The sequence below is a fragment of the Zeugodacus cucurbitae genome, chromosome 4 (genome assembly GCF_028554725.1).
Source record: "Zeugodacus cucurbitae isolate PBARC_wt_2022May chromosome 4, idZeuCucr1.2, whole genome shotgun sequence".
Classification (NCBI taxonomy): Eukaryota; Metazoa; Arthropoda; class Insecta; order Diptera; family Tephritidae; genus Zeugodacus; species Zeugodacus cucurbitae.
In genome coordinates this window covers 55165319-55185717 of record NC_071669.1, presented here as the reverse complement: position 1 = coordinate 55185717, position 20399 = coordinate 55165319, and the positions used below count along the sequence as shown (strand labels likewise).

The 20399-nt window shown below is 33.9% G+C and overlaps 2 protein-coding genes across 5 annotated transcripts in view; one reads left to right on the top strand and one right to left on the bottom strand.

Moving 5' to 3' along the window:
• LOC105211010 (capon-like protein) overlaps positions 1–20399 on the top strand; it is a 301508-nt gene that overhangs the window by 217710 nt on the left and 63399 nt on the right. For all 3 annotated transcript variants that reach the window (XM_054229557.1, XM_054229555.1, XM_054229556.1), the window contains one exon: positions 7997–8068. In XM_054229557.1, the coding sequence (XP_054085532.1) occupies positions 7997–8068 (72 nt within the window). The remainder of the gene's footprint in view (positions 1–7996; positions 8069–20399) is intronic.
• LOC128921571 (uncharacterized) overlaps positions 1497–20399 on the bottom strand; it is a 163703-nt gene continuing 144800 nt past the window's right edge. The window contains exons 2-3 of one of the 2 annotated variants that reach the window (XM_054229560.1): positions 1812–2506; positions 1497–1752 (exon numbers count right to left, since the gene is read on the bottom strand). In XM_054229560.1, the coding sequence (XP_054085535.1) occupies positions 1567–1752; positions 1812–2506 (881 nt within the window). In that variant the 3' untranslated portion in view covers positions 1497–1566. Of the gene's footprint in view, positions 1753–1811; positions 2507–7183; positions 8005–20399 lie in introns of those variants that run through there. The other variant, XR_008471007.1, reaches the window with a different exon arrangement.

Genomic DNA, 20399 nt, shown 5'->3' with positions numbered 1-20399 from the left:
CGAATATCTATAATAGATAGAACCCCATTTATACAATTTCTATGTGGAAGCTTTTAGTTAATTATCGATAGCGGAAATAATACCACACTGGTAGATAGTTTACAATTCAAAATTCAATATCCATTATAATGTCAAATTTTACGATAAAGTTGAGAGTTGCCAGATTGTAACAATAACGTTTGGCAAAGAACACAAAGAAATGGCCACAGCCACGTTTAAATAATTAGTAAAAATTGTGATATCTTGGTACATAAATTCCTTGGCATCATGAGACGGTTGGTAAGGTCTAAAGTTCTATAACTAAGCACTAAGTACAGAACATCATATCAGGGAAAGCCATATTAGTATTGAATTTGTTTGGAAAAGTAGGCGGGGTCTCGCCCTCTACACGGTTTTTTGTAGTTATCTCGTAAACTACTATAGCTATATCAACCAACTGACTAGAATCGTTTCCTTTAGGCACTTCCTTATACTGTCTAAAAATGAAGGAAATCGGATTATAATCACGATCACCTCTCATACAAAGGTTATGTTGAGAATAAGCTACTACAAATGCTTTCCCTTTCTGAAAAACTTTAGATTTCATGGTAAAGATGGCACAAATTTCAGAAACTACTTGACCAATTTCAACAAAGTTCGGTTTGTAACATTTGTTTTTTTTTTTAATTTGAAAATGGTGGATATCGAATCGCCACCACGCCTACTTCCTATATACCACAATTTAGATGTTTTTCTGATTCGTTCACTTTGAAAACTACAAATTAAACACCAGCGAGATATCGGCACAAAGCTTTGCACAAATATTGCGTTTCTTCCCAACTCAAAATCACCGAAATCGGACTATAACATTTCAAGGCCCCAGATATCGAACACGAGGACCTCGGTGCATGTGAGCTATTTTTTACTGAAAATATACTTCTCTCGGATATTCTAAAGAAATTCAAGGACATGTGTGCCTCTGTGTCAAAAATGGGCAAATCAGTCCATTATTTCCTCAAAACCCAAATACCTCTTTACAGTTTCCAAACTGCCAATAGATTCCATGCCATATATTTCGGTTAATATGTGAGATATCTCAGCAAAACTAAGTGAACGTAAAATAGTTGATATAATGGAGCGTAGTGGCAAAAATAGTTGAAATCGGTCCAGGAATTATTTCAGTTTCAATTTACTATAGATAAAGATTTTTCGCTATTCTAGAGAACTTTATGCCTAATATGTGGGCCGAATTGTGTCTTATCTTAATAGAATTAAATAAATAAATTGCGAGAGTATTATATATACCTTTAGTCACGGTTTATATACAGTGACAATGGCGCCATCTATTTTTGAACAATATAAAACATCAATAGAATTTATAAATTTAAAATTAATTAAATTCAATATTTAAATTGGACCGAATGATGACTACAAACCATTTCCGAATCATTCAGTACAAAATAATTTTCAATTTCAATTTCATTGTTTATAAAAAGATAATTATTATTAAATATGTCTTCAAATTTCATTTTATTCCAGAGCACAGATGTGTAATTTGTAACGCAATGTCATGCACTAGTCTGAGATCTATGTACGTGATGTTTCGGGGCCGAATTTACACAAGTAAAGTCCATCTGAACCAAATTGTGTTATACTAAATCCTAATACTATCAAGTTTTGGATAACATCGACTACGAATTCTCTGGTCCAATAATTTCCGAATATATAAATCCTTTTGGGTAGCAGATTCCGGCAACAGAAGTGATAATCGATCTGTGTAGAGAGAATAACATTAGAACTGACTTTCGAATAGGTACATAAATACTACTCACCGCTCTTAGGAGTTCTTTACAATGCTTGCACAATCTTGTTTGATGTGACAATTTGATGACCAGTACCGTCAATATGTCGTTCAAAGCATCTTCCTCATGCTTCAGCGAGTCATTGACCATGCCAATAAGGAGCATATTAATAATATGGTTCAAAGAATCTGACAGCAGACCGACGTTATAATCATATCTTTTATAAAATACGCACACAACAAACTGACTGGCCAAATAGACGCAAAATATATTCTCCATAAGTACTAGCTTTTTATACCAATTGAAATATTTCAGATAGTTCGTTAAAATTTGACCCGATTGACTCCACAAAGAGATTGCCTTACAAATCGGATCATTCCTGAGCTTGCATTCTGCTGTGCATTGAGATTTCGCTGTGTATTGATCTACTTGTTGCTTAATCCATTTCTTCAATACTTTGTGGAGTATTAACAGTTTTCTAAGGATCACATAGTTTGCAATGTAGGCGAGTTCGAAAACCGGAAAGGCATAATTACTTGTAATATTAAATCTTTGCGCAGATTCAATTAAAATCCTAACAATCAATATTATTTTAAGTAACAACAGGAACTTTATGTGAGTCTCCATGATTGCATGACATCCAGTCAGCGCTGAGATCTTTCGTTGTAACACGAAAAGTTCGTTAAAAAATTGTTTCAAAAACTTGCTGGTCCGCTTCCTTTTGACTTGATATGAAATAGTAAAAAATGTCGAAATGTGTATAGATTTCATAATGAATACGTATATTAGTTTGAAGTGAGCTTATCTCTGCAAAATTTTGAAAATAGTAAACTCCAAATGTGCAAATAAATAAAAACAACGCCGCGTGAATGCCGTGAATCATATAATATATACGAAATATATAACGTCGTATCCGTGGATTTCGGTGCTGATACTCAAGACGTTTCAGCGTCTCATTGTAATACAAATCGGTGAAGCGAAGCAAACGCAGCAGATGATAGTAAAATCGCGCACAAATAGTGAAGAAGTCCGCCGCCATTATCTGTCAAGTGAACGTGAAATGAACAACTGAAAGTTACAAATTCCAGTGATGAAGGTGTATAACTCCTATCACCGTTATAATTGTCATGTACATTAGAGAGGAAAATTGTGCTATTAGTCGGGTCATATTGTAAAACGACACTAATTACTGAAACTGAAGTTGAATTAGATGAAATTGGTTTGTATATACTTATGTATTTTTATCATGTTCGTATACATGCTTGCAGACACTTCTTTAACTTCAGTTGGTGCCTGGGACCAAAACAAAAGTATTAAGGTCTTTACGATTATTTGAAATCATTCCAGTTGATGTTTGTGTGTCTTAGATCTGTTTCAACTATGCGCCTGTTTTCGGTCTCTCGCAGCTTCTGGACTCTTGCGTTGCCACTTTGACAAATTTCGTCAGCATTCTTACATACGATTGTGGGCCAGGCAATCAAAGACGTCTTCGTTGTATGGTCGTCTCGATGGGAAGTTGGTTGGACTACTCATGAAGGTCTTGTTATGAAATAGTGTGGGGCCACCAAGTATTCATAAGTCAGCGAAAACAGGAGTTTGACGAAAATTTGACGTTTCCGACATGATGTCAGTGACCAGAATTCACAGTCATATCTATTGTATAGTATTTACTGTCAAGACTGCACAACTGCGTCACTGTTGATAGTTATGAATTTCAAAAATTGCTGCTTGCAAGTTCTTTGGGAGCTGGAAGTACCGTAGAAAATGTAACCACAAATTACAATACACAGCCACACAAAAAAATTTTATAATGACCTAGTGGTCTTACTACGTGTGCCTTTTGTTTTTGGGGTCATTGAATCCGAATCCATTTAACCCCCATCAGCTTTTTTGACATAGCCCCAGAAAACCAAGATTGGCTGGCGGCGTTTTCAAAACTTCAACGGAATCGCTTGAAACTTGTCACTAGGGGGTTTTGGGGATCGCTGATTACGAATCCGATGTCGGTTTTAAAATATTCAAAATGGTGGATCCAATATGACGGACGCTATTTTGAAAACTTCATCGGATTCGCTTGAAAGTAGTTATTCGAGAGTCTACGGGGTCGCTGATTACGAATCCGGTGCCGGTTTTCCTAAATTCAAATCCCAATAAACATTTAGAAACGCTGTCCGACATTTTGGTTTTGTGGGCTATGTCAAAACTCTGATCTGATGGGGTTCAATGGACCTCATAATATATAATTTCATAAATGCATTTCGTGTATATATTTTTCGAAATTGGTGTCACATTTTCATTGAATTTCGTTAAAATCTGCAGGTGACTAAGCCTGCAGAGGCGGCGCCAGTGAGTAGAATATAAACGAAAAAAAGTGTGTTTGTTTGTTTATTTTGAAAGTCTCCTTTTACGCCGACACAAAATGTGGCACAAGCGCCGCGTCATTATTTGCCTTTACCTCTACGTTGGCTTGCGTCAACTATTGCCTTAATTTGTGTGAAGTTGTATTCAAAGAGCGAACGAGTGCGCGCGTTATGTTGAAAATAGATAATAACAACAACAACTACAAAAACGGCTTGCACTTCAAACGAAATGTGAAAAACGCAACATTGTAAACACACATACAAAAAATTATGTGGCTGTCGTAGGCACACCACTGCGTATGCGTAATGTTTACAGAATTGCATTATTTTTTATGCAAGCAACTTGAAAGACCAACAACCAATCAATGCTCACTTGGCGCATGCTCATGTGTTTTCGTTGCATCACAGTGTCGGCATTCTAATTTTAAATCGTAATTATGTTTATATTTTTGATTTCGTTTGTGACGCACACGTGTTGTATGCATTTCATTTGGCTTTCGATCTGTGCGCTGACCCGCTCAATGAAAAGGAAAACGTAAGAGTTTTTTCATTATAAATGTATGCTTGATAGGCTGATGAGTGAGCGTATGTGATTATGTAATGGTTCATTTGCATTTTACTTATATAAGTTGTATATGTCTAATCGAACTCAGAATACTTTCATGTTCTTTTTTTCTCTCAACTAGTACCGCTAGATATCGAAAATTAAAATTTTTTCTTGCATAATTTAACAAATTTCGCTTTCTTGCGATTTTAAAGGTAAAATAAAGGTGTGGTGAATTTCTGTGTGGTGAATTCGGGTGTGGTGAATTGAATAAAAATTCAATAAAAGTGTTAAGTGTAGCTGTAGCACGTTAAATGAGCGCATTTTTATCGTGGTGAGTTTCTAAGCCTGTGGTGAGTTTTATTTTCCAACATATTTATATCGGAAAAACTCCATATATACAGAAAAAACTTTTACAATAGCGTTCTTCAGTACGCAAACAAAAAAAACGTGACTTAAGGTATAATTTTAATAGTCTTCTGCACTGGCATTGAAGTTTTGAAAACTGCATGCTTAACAATTTTTTGTGCTGAATAAAGTTTTCTTAGCTCAACCAATCTTACTATAAATGAAACTAATAAAATCGATTATGTATGTATGCATATATACCTTGCGATAGCGCCACAAGCGCTAATCTTGTACTTGGAGCGAATGTTAAAAGTTTCTACGAAATGCTTGCTTACACTTTTTATCGACTTTTAAAACTTGAAAATATGCATTAAAACTTCTGTTGAACGCGTTGATGAGCTTGTGGTTAACATACCGGAACATGTACATGCTAGTATATAAGGAAGGGCACATGTGTAGCCATGCCATACTGCATACAAACAAATTTGAATTTTTTTTACCTCAAAGAAAGCATTCCTAAACTTACATATATTATATATATAGAGGACCCTCTATCAACCGCTATAATCACAAATAATTTTAGTTAAACATTTTTCAGTCGATGCCAGATTATTGATAAAGCACTCAACAAAATGCTCTTACAGACCTTTAAACCCTAACACTTTAATATGTGAGTATGTGTGCGGGTTGCTTCAATGAAAAAGGGTCAAAATTGTGTTCAAAACATAAAACGATTTGAATCACTTTTTTAAGTAATTCACCAACATGCTGACGCATTCTAATCTCTTGCATACTTTTTTGGGGTAAGCTGTGGATTTTCGATATATTTAGTGGTTGTGTGTGTGTGTTGAAATTTTCAAACAATTTACAAATGCCTCTAAATCGCTGATGTTATGTGTTGATAATATGTTTGTTTGTGCGCGTGTTAAGCTACAACAAAAGCCGCACAATTTATTTGTAAGCCTTTTTTTCAAAAGTTTTGACAGTTTAATTGCGGCTTAAGTGGCGCTTATTATGATAGCTACAAGATTAATGAAATATTTATTTATTTTTAATTTTTGTATTACTAGGGATTATGACTTGAATCGAGTGTTTTTAAAATAACCCACTTGATTAATTCGTTATAAATTGCTGAGGGTAACAAATAAATGTATGTAAGTAGGCGTGATGAGGAAAACTTAACTAAGTATCGCCAATATCTGAATATATTTAAAACCAAAAAAGAAGTATATAATATCTAATAATTTTCTTCAATATAAAAATTTTAAATTTTAAAACGGCCTTTCGTTGGACCCAATAATATGATTCAAGTTTTCATACACCACCCGGAAGCACTATCTTCTCAAAAGTATTAGCTTTAAATAACCAACATGTTGTATATGATACGTAAGACAGTTAGCAATATTTCAGAGCTTCACAAAAAAAAATTATATCGAAAGCTGTTCAGGCTATAGTGAAAAATTTCCAAACCGTAGTAAGCTTTAGTAAGCGAAAGTTACATATTTTCTTCACAAATGAGAATATTTCGAAAACTTTTTATGTTTTGGCGAAAGCTCTCCATGCTTTAGTGAAAGCTCTCCATACTCTACTGAAAGCTCTATTTTAGTGAAATATAAAAAATAGTTTCCAAAAGATACCACTTGAAAGCTCTCTAGTGAAAGCTTTCTAGACGCTAGTGAAAGCTCACTTGCGAACACCATGTGTATTTCGAAAGCTTTTTGTACTAGTGAAAGCTCTCCATGCTCTAGTGAAAGCTCTGTTTTCGTGAAATATAAAATATGCTTTCCAGAAATTTTTGAATTTACCTTGAAAGCTCTTTAGTGGAAGCTTTCTATGCACTAGTGAAAGCTCACTTTCGAACACCATTTGAGCTAACTCTTTATAAAAAAATATTTTCATTTTTTAATACTTACCGAAAAAAGTTCCGTTAAATAGTTACTTCTGAGTATAATGGCATATTTTAATATTTGAAATGCATGAGAATTTATCTTCTCTTAAATCTTAAATTATTTTTTCAAAAGTAAAAAAAAAATCTCTTACTGCTGTTGATTGACGGCGACGCTTTTGCTGTTAATCTCTCTCTTTCACAGCCTCATTTAATTTTTATTTTTTCCATCAGCCGGTCTTTGCCTTTCTCCAAACTTCCTTATTGTAATTACCTTTTCTTGGTACATTTTCTATTAGCAGCTTCTTATTTTCGAAGATTCTATCTTTTCAACGCCGCAGCAAGGAAATGCAATCCTTTTCAGTTAAGACAATGAAGAAGCAGAAGAAGAAGATTACTTTTTTATTTTGCCTCCATCGAGTACACGCTGTGGCATTTGCCTTTGTTTCTGATTCATTTTGCGGTCAAGCGTGATTTAGGTCTCGCCTGTCATTGTTTTGAGGCAGGCGTTTAATCAGTTATTTTCTACATTTGACGCTGTGTCTGTAGGTATGTCACTGTAAATTGAGATATTCCGTTTTATCTGCGCATTTCAGCACTTGCCACAAGCAAGAAGAGATTAATATTTATTGCTTTAATTTAGCTAACAACAATAATACACACTGACATATATATAAATAAAATGGTTGTTATAGAGTATAAATCCGTCTATGGGCAATGAAATGAAACGTGTCTTCGCAAAATTAACAAAATTTATTTTGGGAACCGCAAACAACTCATACTTACTATACATACGTATTTCCATTGCGAAACCCTTTTATTAATTGAGTTTTCAATTATTGCGCTTCTGTATCACTCAGCGGTAACATATAAAGTTTACTTTGTTTCAAGCCCTCTCTCTCTCTCTCCATTTCAGCTGTCCACTTTGCCTTTTTATACAATTGTACCTTTTCCTTATATCCAACGTTCTCTTTCTTCATCATTTATGTATGTGTGTTTTTGCATTGCTGAATTTTGCTCCTTTTTTGTTCATAAATAATTCATTATCACACCTTTTGTTCTGCTCTTTGTATTGCAGTTTGTCGGCTGGGAGGAGGTTTCACGTCCAAATACACGCGCCGAAATCGTGCAGGCCATGCGTCGTATACGGGTAAGTACAAGCAACAAGCAAGTGCAGAGAATATGCAAAAATATAAATAAATATGAATTTTTAATTATTTTTCATTGTGGCGGAAGCCAAAGGTAACGCGAAGAAGGAGAGTACAATAAAACGTAGTACTGTTTGAACATTTTTTTTAAACTAAAGTACAGAAAAGGAAGTCTTTATATCCTCACAACAATTTATTAATTTATTTTTCAATACTTTTAAATCTTCATAATTCATGATCGACAGACGAAACAACTTTTTGGTCAAATTTGATTTTTTTATTCGATTGTAATGATTTACCAATCTTTCGTTACCATTTTAGTAGTAGGATTGATCTTTCACTTCAGAGTAGCTATCATTGGATCTATCAGAAACAATTTGTTTAAAGTCTGTGAACATAAAAATGTCGCTAGAATCAGATCTAAAGAATATGGTGAAAGTGAATCTCAAATTCATGCATGTTCACGATCGTTGAAATTGACTTGAGAATCGGTTGGTTTAGAACAAATCAAAATATTATTATTAAGATATTTTATATGTACTCTGATCTACTCTATTTTACAGTAAATCAATTATTAATATTTTTTTTGATGATTTCCTCTTTTACTGACACTTTTGGGTTTTCACAGGGTTCACGGCTTTCAAAATATTAACAAATTTTGTGGTTATATTAGTCTTAAACTACCTGTAAAACATATGAAAACAAATTATTAAATGGTCTCTCTTATTTGAACTTTGCGACCATGTCATCCCATCTGCCTTTATATTAAAATATCAGAAAACCAATACCGTCACATCCGTACAGTCGCCCTGTTGAGGTCAAAATTCGTTTATGTTCTGCTTTTCAAACAGTTTATAAACAGTAACAAAAATTAATTAATTCATCCATTACAGCTGATAGAATCCCATTATCCTTTTAGAAATAATCTATTAAAATTGAAATAGCCTATGGTGAAATGAAGACAACAATAGTAAAGAGTTCAGTTACCCAAACAAATTTCAAGAAAAAAGAACTAATGAATAATAAAATTTAAATTTTAAAGAAAATCTGTACAACAACAACATTTGTGTTGTGATATGCAACCTTGTTTTCTTACCGAAAATTTTCCAAAATCTTATAAATTTATTTTTAAGAAAATTTATTTGTTAAATACAATGAAAAGCCCATTTAGAAATCCTTGCCAATTTTAAGAAATTCCCTTTCATCTTATGTGGTTGTTGTTAAAGGTTAATTCGGTTCCTAAATATCCTCTTTTTATAATCTCAAAGTTGCTAAGAGAGTATAATAGTTTGGTTCACATAACGGTTGTATGTAACACCCAAAATTAAATAAGTGTCAGGGTAACGATTGCAGTTGAAATCCGGATGTCTGTCTGTTCGTCCGTCTGTCCGTCTGTGCAAGCTTCGATATCTTGATGAAGCTATGAAATTAAAATCCCGTACAAAGTATAACACTATGAAGTTACTTATTTGGATGTAATTTTTTTGGGGAATTGGGCTTGGCCACGCCGCTATTAAGTTTTTTTTACATACCTCGTTTACTACTCTCTAGAGGTGTTTATTTTAGCCACTTCCTATAGTCTAAAAATAGAGGAAATCGAATTATAACTACGCCTACCTCCCATACAAAGGTTATGTTGAAAATGTCTTTAACTCAGTAACGAAAAACATCATGAACCTTAAATTTCATTATTGGTGTACAACTCAACTTGGTATACAAAATTTAAAATGAGTGTGGCTCCGCCGACTTATCGACCAATTTCAGTGAAATTCGGTTTGTAATATTTCCCTGACATCCTAATGATATGTTTTGAAAATAGGCCAAATCGGTTCACAACCACTCCTACTTCCAATATACCAGAACTTTGAAGTCCATCTGAATGAGTTTACAATATATAAATAAGCACTTGTAAAGATATCAGAACAGAACTTTGCATAAATACTGCATTTATAGTGTGGCATCGTCCTTCTAAAAATCGTCGAAATCGGACCATAATTTTTCAAGACCCCATATCCCCAATCATTTTCTTCTAATAATATGTCTCCGTGCCAAAAATGAGTGAAATCGGTTGATAACTTTACCTAGCTCCCATATACCTATTAGGGTTTCCAACTTTCAATGGACTTTATTCCATAAAATTAAAAAAAAAAAATTGCTAGAGTATAAAATGTTCGGTTACACCCGAACTTAGCCCTTGTTTTCATTTAATATGGGATATGTGCGAAAACTCTCCGAAGCTATCATATTGTTAAGAATCGCTTGAGCTCCACTGGCGTATTATAATTTTTGGAGAACTAAGAGTTGTGTACAATATATTATCATTGAGATTAACATGTTTTTTCTCAGATAATTTCAGATAGTTTTACATATTAAAAAGGTTAAATTTAAGTAATTATCTAACTAAGGTTTTCGACCAGAGAAATGAAAACAAAAAGACTGAATGAAAATTGCCTCATTAGATCTTCTCTTTACTAAATATTGTCTAAGCTCTCGCGCAATAATCTCCATTTTTTATATTAAAACTAACCTAGAGCAGCGAACGATAACTCAATGTTGGTCTTATGATTATAGACATAGATTGACACATTCGGCAACCTCAGTAGCTGTACATTTCGCAAACAACCTAAATTTTCGAAACATTACAAAAGGTCGTTTAAACTATAAAATATTAAACATTCGACACTAAAATTAATATTAATGTCACTCATACGCCATGGCAACCCCAACCCCAAAGCGCACAGATCGCTCAGAGAACAACATGGCGTAAGCTGAAAGGCAAATGACGCCTTCACGCACACAAAGAAACACAAATCAACGCAGTACTGGAGTGAAAGGAAATTCTGTGTGCCCTCAGCATTCACATATGTGGGCGTGTGTTTGAGAGGGTGTGTGTGTGCGATGGGACATCAGCGAAGCGGCAAAATCAGCATTAGCAGCGCTTTCGAATAGCAGCAGCAGTGATTTGATGTGTTATGTGCGCTGTCAAACGCCCAGCAGCAGAACGAACGAGCCCAAACAACAACAAACAATAGCAACGGATAGTTGGAGGCAGGCAAACTATACTGCTGCAACAGCAACAACAACAACAGTTAAGTGTTACAGATACATATATATCATATACACACAAAAGATGATTTCTGATTTTGCAAATAAAAGGAAAAAAGAACGGAAATTTTTGGAAATGACAGTGGTCTCGTTATTCTAAGCGCTTTCACAGTTACACCGCCATCGTCAGCTTAGCCAGCCAGCACATCACACACACGCACACTCCCAGCAACTGCCGACAGTTCAGTATCATAAATCAAACGGAAAAGACTATTCAGATTTGTATGCGGCATGTGCCGGTTTTGCGGTTGTGTGAATGAATGCCTGTGCGCCCTCAGGCGAAACGAGTGAGATTTCGAATGTGCGTAGGAGTTTCTGTATCTATCTGTGTGTGTTCTTGTGTCATGGCGTGCTCGCCTGCCATGTCTTTGTCATGTTGGACAAAAGGATGTGCTGCTACTCAGTTATATCAACGGTAGACTACCGTTTCCTGCACTGATTTCCAAACACACGCAAGGAAAAGGAAAGCATTAGGTAGTAAGTGTTAGGGTGGGTCGAAAAAATATAGAAATTATTTTTGAATGATTTTTGACTTAGAAAATAGATTTCAATAGACGAAGGGATCAGATATAATGGTTTGGACCGATTGTTCAGATTCAGAGTTGCTTCAGGTGTCTCTCCAAGAAACAAATATTAGGTCACCCTAACCTCATACGTGATATTTTCAAATATAATATCAATTTTAAATATTGTTTATTGAATACAAAAAAGTAAAAAAAAAATTTCGAAATTTTCAAGGCTTATATTTGATATATTTGACCTTTATATGACCTTTCCAAAATCTGAAAATAAAGAAAAACTTTTTTTTTTGTTTGACGAACCAACCTAATGTATGCTTACATATTTCTGCAAATATTTACAAGCCACGTTGTTGTTGTTGATGTTGTTGTGTAGCATTCATGCAACCATCAAGACGTTTAACATTTCTAAGGAACAAGTTGATGGAATTCAAACATGTACTACTTCTATGCTTTGAATAGGAATGACTGAAATGATGCTGGTGCTGGTGCTGGTGCTGCTGCGGAAGAAAAGTAGACGTAGACATGAATGCCAAGCATTGTTAGCATTTACATACTCGTACGCCCTGCATACCTATTTACTGACATATTTGCCCTTTGCGGAGTGGAGAGGGCTATGCATTCATTTCTTTCAATTTGTTACACGAACTACTGGCATAAAGGTCTATAGCATATGTGTTGAATTTTGTATGGGTGTAGATAGCAAAAATAGCAAATTTTTCTGTGTGGACCCAACATATTTTATTGAGATGTTTAAATGTGGACTCGTTTGTAAGAAAATTATTTTTATCATTGGTGTTTAGTTGTGCTTTGAGATGAAGTTATGTGATTTCAATGCTAGATTATAAAAAAAATTTAAATTTTATACAAAATTAGTTGTTGAAACTATTTATAAATTTCATTCAATTTATATTATATTCGATATGGGTGTCTTTATCATATATGCGTAAAAGACAGTGTATTCTTTAAGAAGAAAAATATTCTTAATTTTTTTTTAATTATAAATTATTTGCTTTATCGAAATTTAAACAATTATTCTGAAAAAAAAAATTAAATGATTATTCTAAAATATATTTTAAGCTTCCATGATTTCCAATTATTGTTGAATTGAATCCCGAATTTTTGGGATTTCTTAAAACAAATCATTCTTAAAATTATCAACCATTTTTTTAATCAAATTTAAAAAAAAATTTAATATAAGGCCGAAAATTTCGGGATTGCTTACTGATGATTCCGAAATTCGAAATTTCTTTTATCATATATTAATGATATCAATTGATTGTTTATGGTATTTATTATGGGTTTGTACTGCCTTTACACTGACCCGATTCCGTTACTAGTTGTTGTAGATATCTAATACCACAATTTTATCCCAAATAACTCAAGACCAATTTTATCAGACTTTGCCTTTTTTTGCTTTCTTATAAGACGAATTTGTTAAGCTATTTTTCGGAGACTGCAATTTTTAAATAGTTTAAGTATACCACTATTTTTGGACCTTAAGAGATAGCTGCCGAATAGGTCATCAACGATTTATGTGATCATATATGATTTTGCAATTTTGTTAATTACCTTTTCACACAGCCAAATTAATTATCAATCAATCAATCGATCAATTAACAATTTGATTCAGAAACCAGTTTTTGCCCTTGACACTGCTGGCTACTCGATAACCGATCAGCTGTTCTACATTTTTGTTTGTGCTTTTCTTAAGAAGTTGGTAAGTTTCATCAGCTGATTTCTAGCTGATTTCTAGCTGATTTTTAGCAGCGACATCTACCATCGTTTAGCATGAACAACAATTCGCAAACAAAGAACGTCTATATAACTACAAAAACGGTCTTTGTCGCAGAGTTGCATTTCAAATTCAATTAATGGTTTCAGCGTAAAAAAAAAACAATTTTTTTTTTATTTTTTATCTCAAATATCGATTAAGCAATTTTATTCAAACCTTCTATACATTATTGAGCATAGTTTTGACTATGTTCTGTAAATTTTTTATGCAAAAATATTAAACCATTAGCCAGTGACAGAGCTTCACCTAGGACGTCTTGAAGAAAAAAACAGTTTGCGGTGTTCACTGTAACTCGGCCGAAAATTATCTGAAAATGAAAAACCATACAAATTTAGTTAAATTTTAAATAAATCTTCCCCCCAACGTTCTCTGATTATTTTTTTTTTATTTAAAAATTTTTGTCGGTCATCTAAAGTGTGAGCCGTAATTTTCGGCTAAAATTTCTACCATTTTCAGGGTGGGAAACACTCTTAATGTTAAAAAAAAAAAATTACTAAACGTAGGGGGAAGGTATTTTATATGAAGAAAATGTGTACAAAGTTTGAAATGAATCGGTCGAGTAGTTTTCAAATGGCAGTGAACACGGACTTCGAAAAATTAGTTTTGAGAAAAACGCGTTTAAAGTTGAAGTTGTTAGAGTTAGATCGTTAAAGGCCCCGAGACTAATTAAACAATAACTTCAAGAATATTGCTTAGATCGGATTAAAATTTTGAGGACATATTCTTGAAATGTTAAACAATAAGAGAAAACAAAAAAAAAATCGATTTTTCGAAAGTGAAAACCCTTACCCCGCCCTTAAAAATGAATGTAGGTTTTTGTTTTGTATGATAAATCGATTTTAATCAGCGTTTTAATCGCTCGGTTAATTGATCAATCAGCACATTGATCAATTAGCACTTGTGTGAAAAGGCTATTACTCAGATTTTAATTAAAAACATCATAAAGAAATCATAAGAAAGTCATGATCAGAGTTCAAAGGTCATCATTCCAATGTTTTGTCCACTCAAATACTCTGTTACTGAGCAATCCCAATATTATTTGAGTTAAAGCTGTGAAATATAATTCCAAGAAAGTATTATCATTGCTTCCAATCAATAATTATGTCAAAGTGAGAAATAGAATACCATTGAAACCAATTTCAGTCAATATATAGCTATACTAACCGAGTATTCTTAGAAACCCTAACAGTAACCTACAACATAGTTTTTATTAAAGAACATAGGCCACCTTAGTCATGAATAAGCAACTACATATAAGGCAAGGAGACCACATCCTCAGTTTGAAAAAACAGGGCTTGAATCTAACTTTTGATGCGCTATAGCTTACGGGATGCCATAAATACTGGATTGACATGACAAAAAATTGCATCGACCACTTCAAATATTAACTATTTTTAGTTATCGGCTGTTCTTAGCTACCTTAGCTACCTTAGCTACCTTATATTATTGTTCAGTACAACTTTTCTCCCCTGATATCTCTAGTGAAGTATATATTGAAAACTCAAACATTCGAGTTCTTAATTTTATTTTAAGCAATCTCACCTCTTAGCAACATATTCCTCTTCCGAATTTCACCACTCGAACTTTTAATTTAACGCCTCATAGACTACGCCAGACATTAACCATCTGCCGCACACATATTGCCAATAAATCGAGAAATGCATATAAAATATGAGTGGATGGTTGGTGTGGCTTAAAAGCCAGAAACTGATGGGCCAATCATCAAAGATAAAATTCCATTAAATTATGTATAAATATACTCGCGTGTGTGTGTGTGTGTGTGTATGAATGAGTTATTAAAAACAGCTGTGGACACAAACAGTTTGCAACACAAACGGTAATAAAAAATAATGAAGACAAACACAACAAAGCAACGTTTCCTTCCGGTTCCGCTTATGCCTGAATTTCTTATTAATTTTTTATGTCATACACATATGTATAGGTATAGCTGACATACAAATAAACATAAAATGCGAACATATGCCGCCAAGACCCTTCCCTAAATGGCCAATAAAGAAAGAAAGAAAAAAAAGCCAAGCAATCTGCTGGAGGGCAAATAAATAAACTCAAACTGCCAGCGGTCACAGTATGTGCATATTTATGTATGTGAGCATATGTGATCATCTCCTTGCGTAGAAGCTCGCTCGATAGCCAATTGCCACACACTCAAACACACACAAGAAGGTAAGCCATTGTGGCCGTCTGTTGGGCTTTCGAGTCTACAATAATTTGCCATTTCTCATTATTACGCTTGCCGCCCTGAATAAATTGGGCTTTTGAAGTGCATATTCGTAAATAAATATGCTGGCGGAAAGGGCTTAGTTACAACACAATTTCAAGTTCATATTGTCCGGCGGTGGCAGCAGGAAGCGGCAGCAGCAGCAGCCATCATTTCGACACATTCGCTGTCTGCCATCAGGGTGTTGGTGATTGTGTGCCAAGCAGCACTGTTGGCCGGCAATTTTGTCGACTGCCTGACAATGACCTCATTTTAGGTGTACTTGTACCGGTGTGTGTGTGTGTAGAAAAGTATTAAAAAATGGGCTTGTCGTTGTGCTGGTGATAAATAGTAATCGATTCGGTGTTTTTTGTTTTTGTTCTTGTTTTTTAACCGTTCCGCTTTGCTTCATTATTTGCCTTTGGTTCATTGTTTGTGGGTCATATAAACGAAATGGTTGTATGCATACATACATATAGATGTGTATATTTTTTAATAATGTTTTTTTTTTATTTTTACTGTACACTGAACAAAATTTTCTAAATAAATATTTTTATTAAAACTTTTTTTTTTAATAAAAATTAAAAATAATCAATTAAATAAGCGGATGGTTGCCACCTGTTTGAAAAGTTTAGGTGTACTCAATTGATAATATTAAGAAATTCTACTATAGGAATATGCGACACAATTTGAGAAACTATGAAAGTAGTAATATTTTTAAAGAGGGTTGCCACATGTTTAAAAATGGTTAAATTAATATTTTATAATTTTTTTCTTTTATATATTTATATGCGTTAATCTTTTAAAATTCTTATGAAAAAAATTATAATATTAAAAAAAATTGAAGAAATTTGCCAATTTTGAATAGGTTAACCATTGCTTTATAAGAGTATTAAAAAATAAGAAACTGAAAAAGTATTTAATTGATTATCTTGTTGTTAATAAATCAAAAATCATAAAACAACAAATTAATTATATAAATTATATAAAAGGTTGCCAACTGCTTGAAAGAAAAATCCAAAATTTATAAAATGATATGATTGAGAAAGATTACAATGACAACATGGTTTTAAAAGCCTTACAATAGTTGCCACCTGTTCAAAAAATTGTATTTAATTATAAATGGTCTTTCAACAAGAGCGCTACAAAATTCTTCTATTCCTGTGAAAGTACATTCGATCTGATTATGTAGGGAACCCGCTTTCTTTTGCATGGCCACCACGGGCACGCCTGCAGTAGTCCAGACGCTGATCCCAAATTTGAACGGTTTTCAAGCATAAACCGGCCGATATTGTTGCAATTTCACGTCTGATATTCGTAAGAAGTTCATCAATCATCGCTTGCTTGTTGGCATAGACCATAGATTTGAGGTGGCCCCTCAGAAAATAGTCTAACGGCGACAAATCACACGACTGAGGCGGCCAATTGACTGGACCATTTCGTGAGACAACACATTCACCAAACTTGGTTTTCAATAAATCGAATATGACACGCGCGGAGTGACTTGTGGAGCCGTCCTGTAGGAACCACATATTGTCCAAGTCCAATCAATTCGGGCCAAAAATATTCGGTTATCATTACGTGGAAGCGATTTCCATTCCCAGTAAAGTGCCGGTTTTGATCATCACGGAAGAAGTACGGTCCAATGACGCCGCCGGCCCATAAACCCCACCAAACCTTAATTTTTTCGGGATGCAGTCGTGACTCATGGAGTTCGTATGGATTGCTGCCTGACCAATAACGCATATTTTGCTCATTGACAAAGCCATTCAGTCAGAAATGAGCCGACCATAAATTAAACGTAGCGCTTTTTTGAGGCCACTGACTCCGAATTTCGGTAATAAATTTTAATAATTTGGACTCGTTATTGGATCTTATATCTTTTCATGATGAAATGGCAAACCTTACTGAAAAGAAATGTCAAAAGTGTGGAGAAAAAAATGGCGTCGTTTGCTGTCCCAATCAGTCTACTTTTGTAGCGTTCCTTTTGAACACCCCTTTCTTAATTAGATTGGTAAAATATTTGTAACATTAAAAATTTATTAGAAATTAAGATATTTCAACAGATGGCAACTCTTCAAAAATATGTATGTTCATTTCTTCGTTTTTGAGATGTATGTGAAAAAGTCAGTGTAAGTCTTTACGGAAATGTTTCCGTTTCTAGGCTCAAAGTCTAATGTTTCAGAGTTACTGCATGTTTAGTAGGTTTGAAGAATACCGTTATGCGAGAGATTTATCTGGCAACCATCGGTTTATCGGGATTATTTTTCGTAGAATAGGTATGGTGTGTGAAAAGCTCTCATTTAATTTGCCAAAGGCAGCTCATTTAGCTTATGAGATATGTAAACTGTAACTTTCAGATGAGTAGAGTTGCCACTGTTTCTCAAAATAAAAATTACAATTCATCCAGCTTTTGTATATAACCTTGGAATTATATTCAGGCACACTTTGTATTTTTTTTATTTATCTAAAATATCCGTTTCAAGAGATTAGAAACTTTACCTTCCATTACCATGGATAAAATGCAAAACCTAACCTCAAATATAAGCGCGAATACTAAACACAAAACATACGTCCATATGCTCGCCTGTGTATGTGTATAACTGTGTTCAAAAGTTCAATAGCATCGTTGAAATGCTTTTCGCTTTTCAGCGCTTTGAATTCAGGAAGAATGCCTGAAGTGGCTAAACCCTCACGTAGAGATACGAAATTCGACTTAAATCCTTTGCATATGAAAGTGTTACACTTTTTGCCCTACATCTAGCCCGAAGCATACAAAAATAAAATGTGTGTACACATGTGCCGTTACACACAACAAGAATAGCCGGCTTTCTTTGGCGCTCGCATTGTGAATGTGAATTATTGCTGGAATGACACCGCAGTGAACTAATACGCCCACAGCAAACAGCAGGAAGGTATTTGAAAACTTTTTAATGGGATTCAAGGAGTTGCCGAGATTTCCCTCTATTTTTCCCCTTTTTTCATTTTTCTTTTTTTGTGGGATAAGTAGCAAGCTGAGCAACAGAATCCGAGCTCGCAGTGAACTCGTTGTGATTGCAAAACTTTGATAAGCAGAAAATTGGCGAAAAATTCTGTGGTGTTGTGTTGTGTAGTGTGTGAAGCAGCAAGGAATTTCGCCAAAAGGTAAAAGTAGCTTGTTGAAGCAGACAACACAATAGAACGCCGCACAACACACGAGAGCGCAATGAAGTCGAGATAAGGGCCGGAAATATGCGGAAAACAAGTTTGTGGCTGCAAAGTTTTTGAATTTTCTACTCGTAAACATGCGTTGGGTTATGTTACGAAATGTAACTGTAAACTTGAGCTTTTCTCAGAAACTTGAACAGTCGCTGACTGCAATTGTACTGTTGTTGTTGATGTGTTTATGTATGGATATCATTGTTGTAATGACTCAGAATGATAGCTACTATTGTGAAACTGAAAAATTTACAACAACAAAAAAATTCAAAAACAGCTGACTATATTTTCGATGTAAAATTTTTTATTAAAAAAAAAAAATAAAACGAAAACATAAGCTAGGCCTAGTGTTCCTACTATGATTATACAAGGAAGATGACTTAATGGAAAATATTTAACAATATTCATAGAATCAGTCGGAAGCATTTCAAAAATAACTTTATATTTTGAGCTAAAAATATGGTATAAAAAATTGGATAAAAACCTTTCAAATTATTCTATCGATAAAATCCAACGTCACTCTATGGAAAATCTATTTAGGAAAAAGTATTTTAATCTTCAAGTCAAACGGTTGAATAGTTTTTGAGTAATCGTGTACAACATCTCGAAGGTTTGTTTCATCGAAAAAATACCTTTTTTCATGAATTTTTTTATAAAAAATTATTGCTGTAGGTTTATTTTACTTATTATTATATGAAAGTACAACATTTGAAGGATACTTAAAAAAAGTTGTATCGAAAAATAGCATGGAATAACGTATTTATCGTCGATCTCTGCAGGCATCTCGTAAAGAGGTTTTTGTGCGGTGACCAGCCTACAGCATCACTGGATCATCTGAAGCCAGGAAATCAAAATGCTTTCTTTAGTTTATTAGTTTAACTTTCAATTGACGTCGAGTTTTTTTTTAATTTTTCAATTTTTGGTACCATTTTCAAGCCAAAATGACGATTTTAGACGAAAAATCGATCTATTAGTTATTGTAAAATTGTTAGTAATTAAAATTTTTGGAAAAACTCGACGTCACTCGAGAGCTATATATGTGTAGAATATTTGTACAAAATTTCAAAACGATCGATGCAGTAATAGTTTTTCCTGTAGGCTGGTCACCGACTTTAAAAATTACATATTTGGGAAAATCGATTCAAAGTTTTGTACACTCAGCGCAGGTAGCTGGAGGTAACGTTATTCAATCTGCTGTAACTTCGTTAGTTTTTCCCCGAATGAACTAAAAATAAATAAAAAAAAATGGAAAAAAAAGATGTCAAACCTTACCTTAAGTTAAAGTTGTAAGAATTCCTGTGAAATATTTTACTTTTTTTGTCTATGGTTAGTATTTTCTTACTTTTTCAATATTAAAGAGTATGCATTTAATTCTTTAAGGAAACTTGAGTTCTTGTAATTAATTCGTAGTGGGGCTACAAATGAAGATTTAGGTTAGGTTTTATTGCTGTTCCCCGCTATAAACCAACTACAAATCTGCATAGTTTGTTCACTCGCCT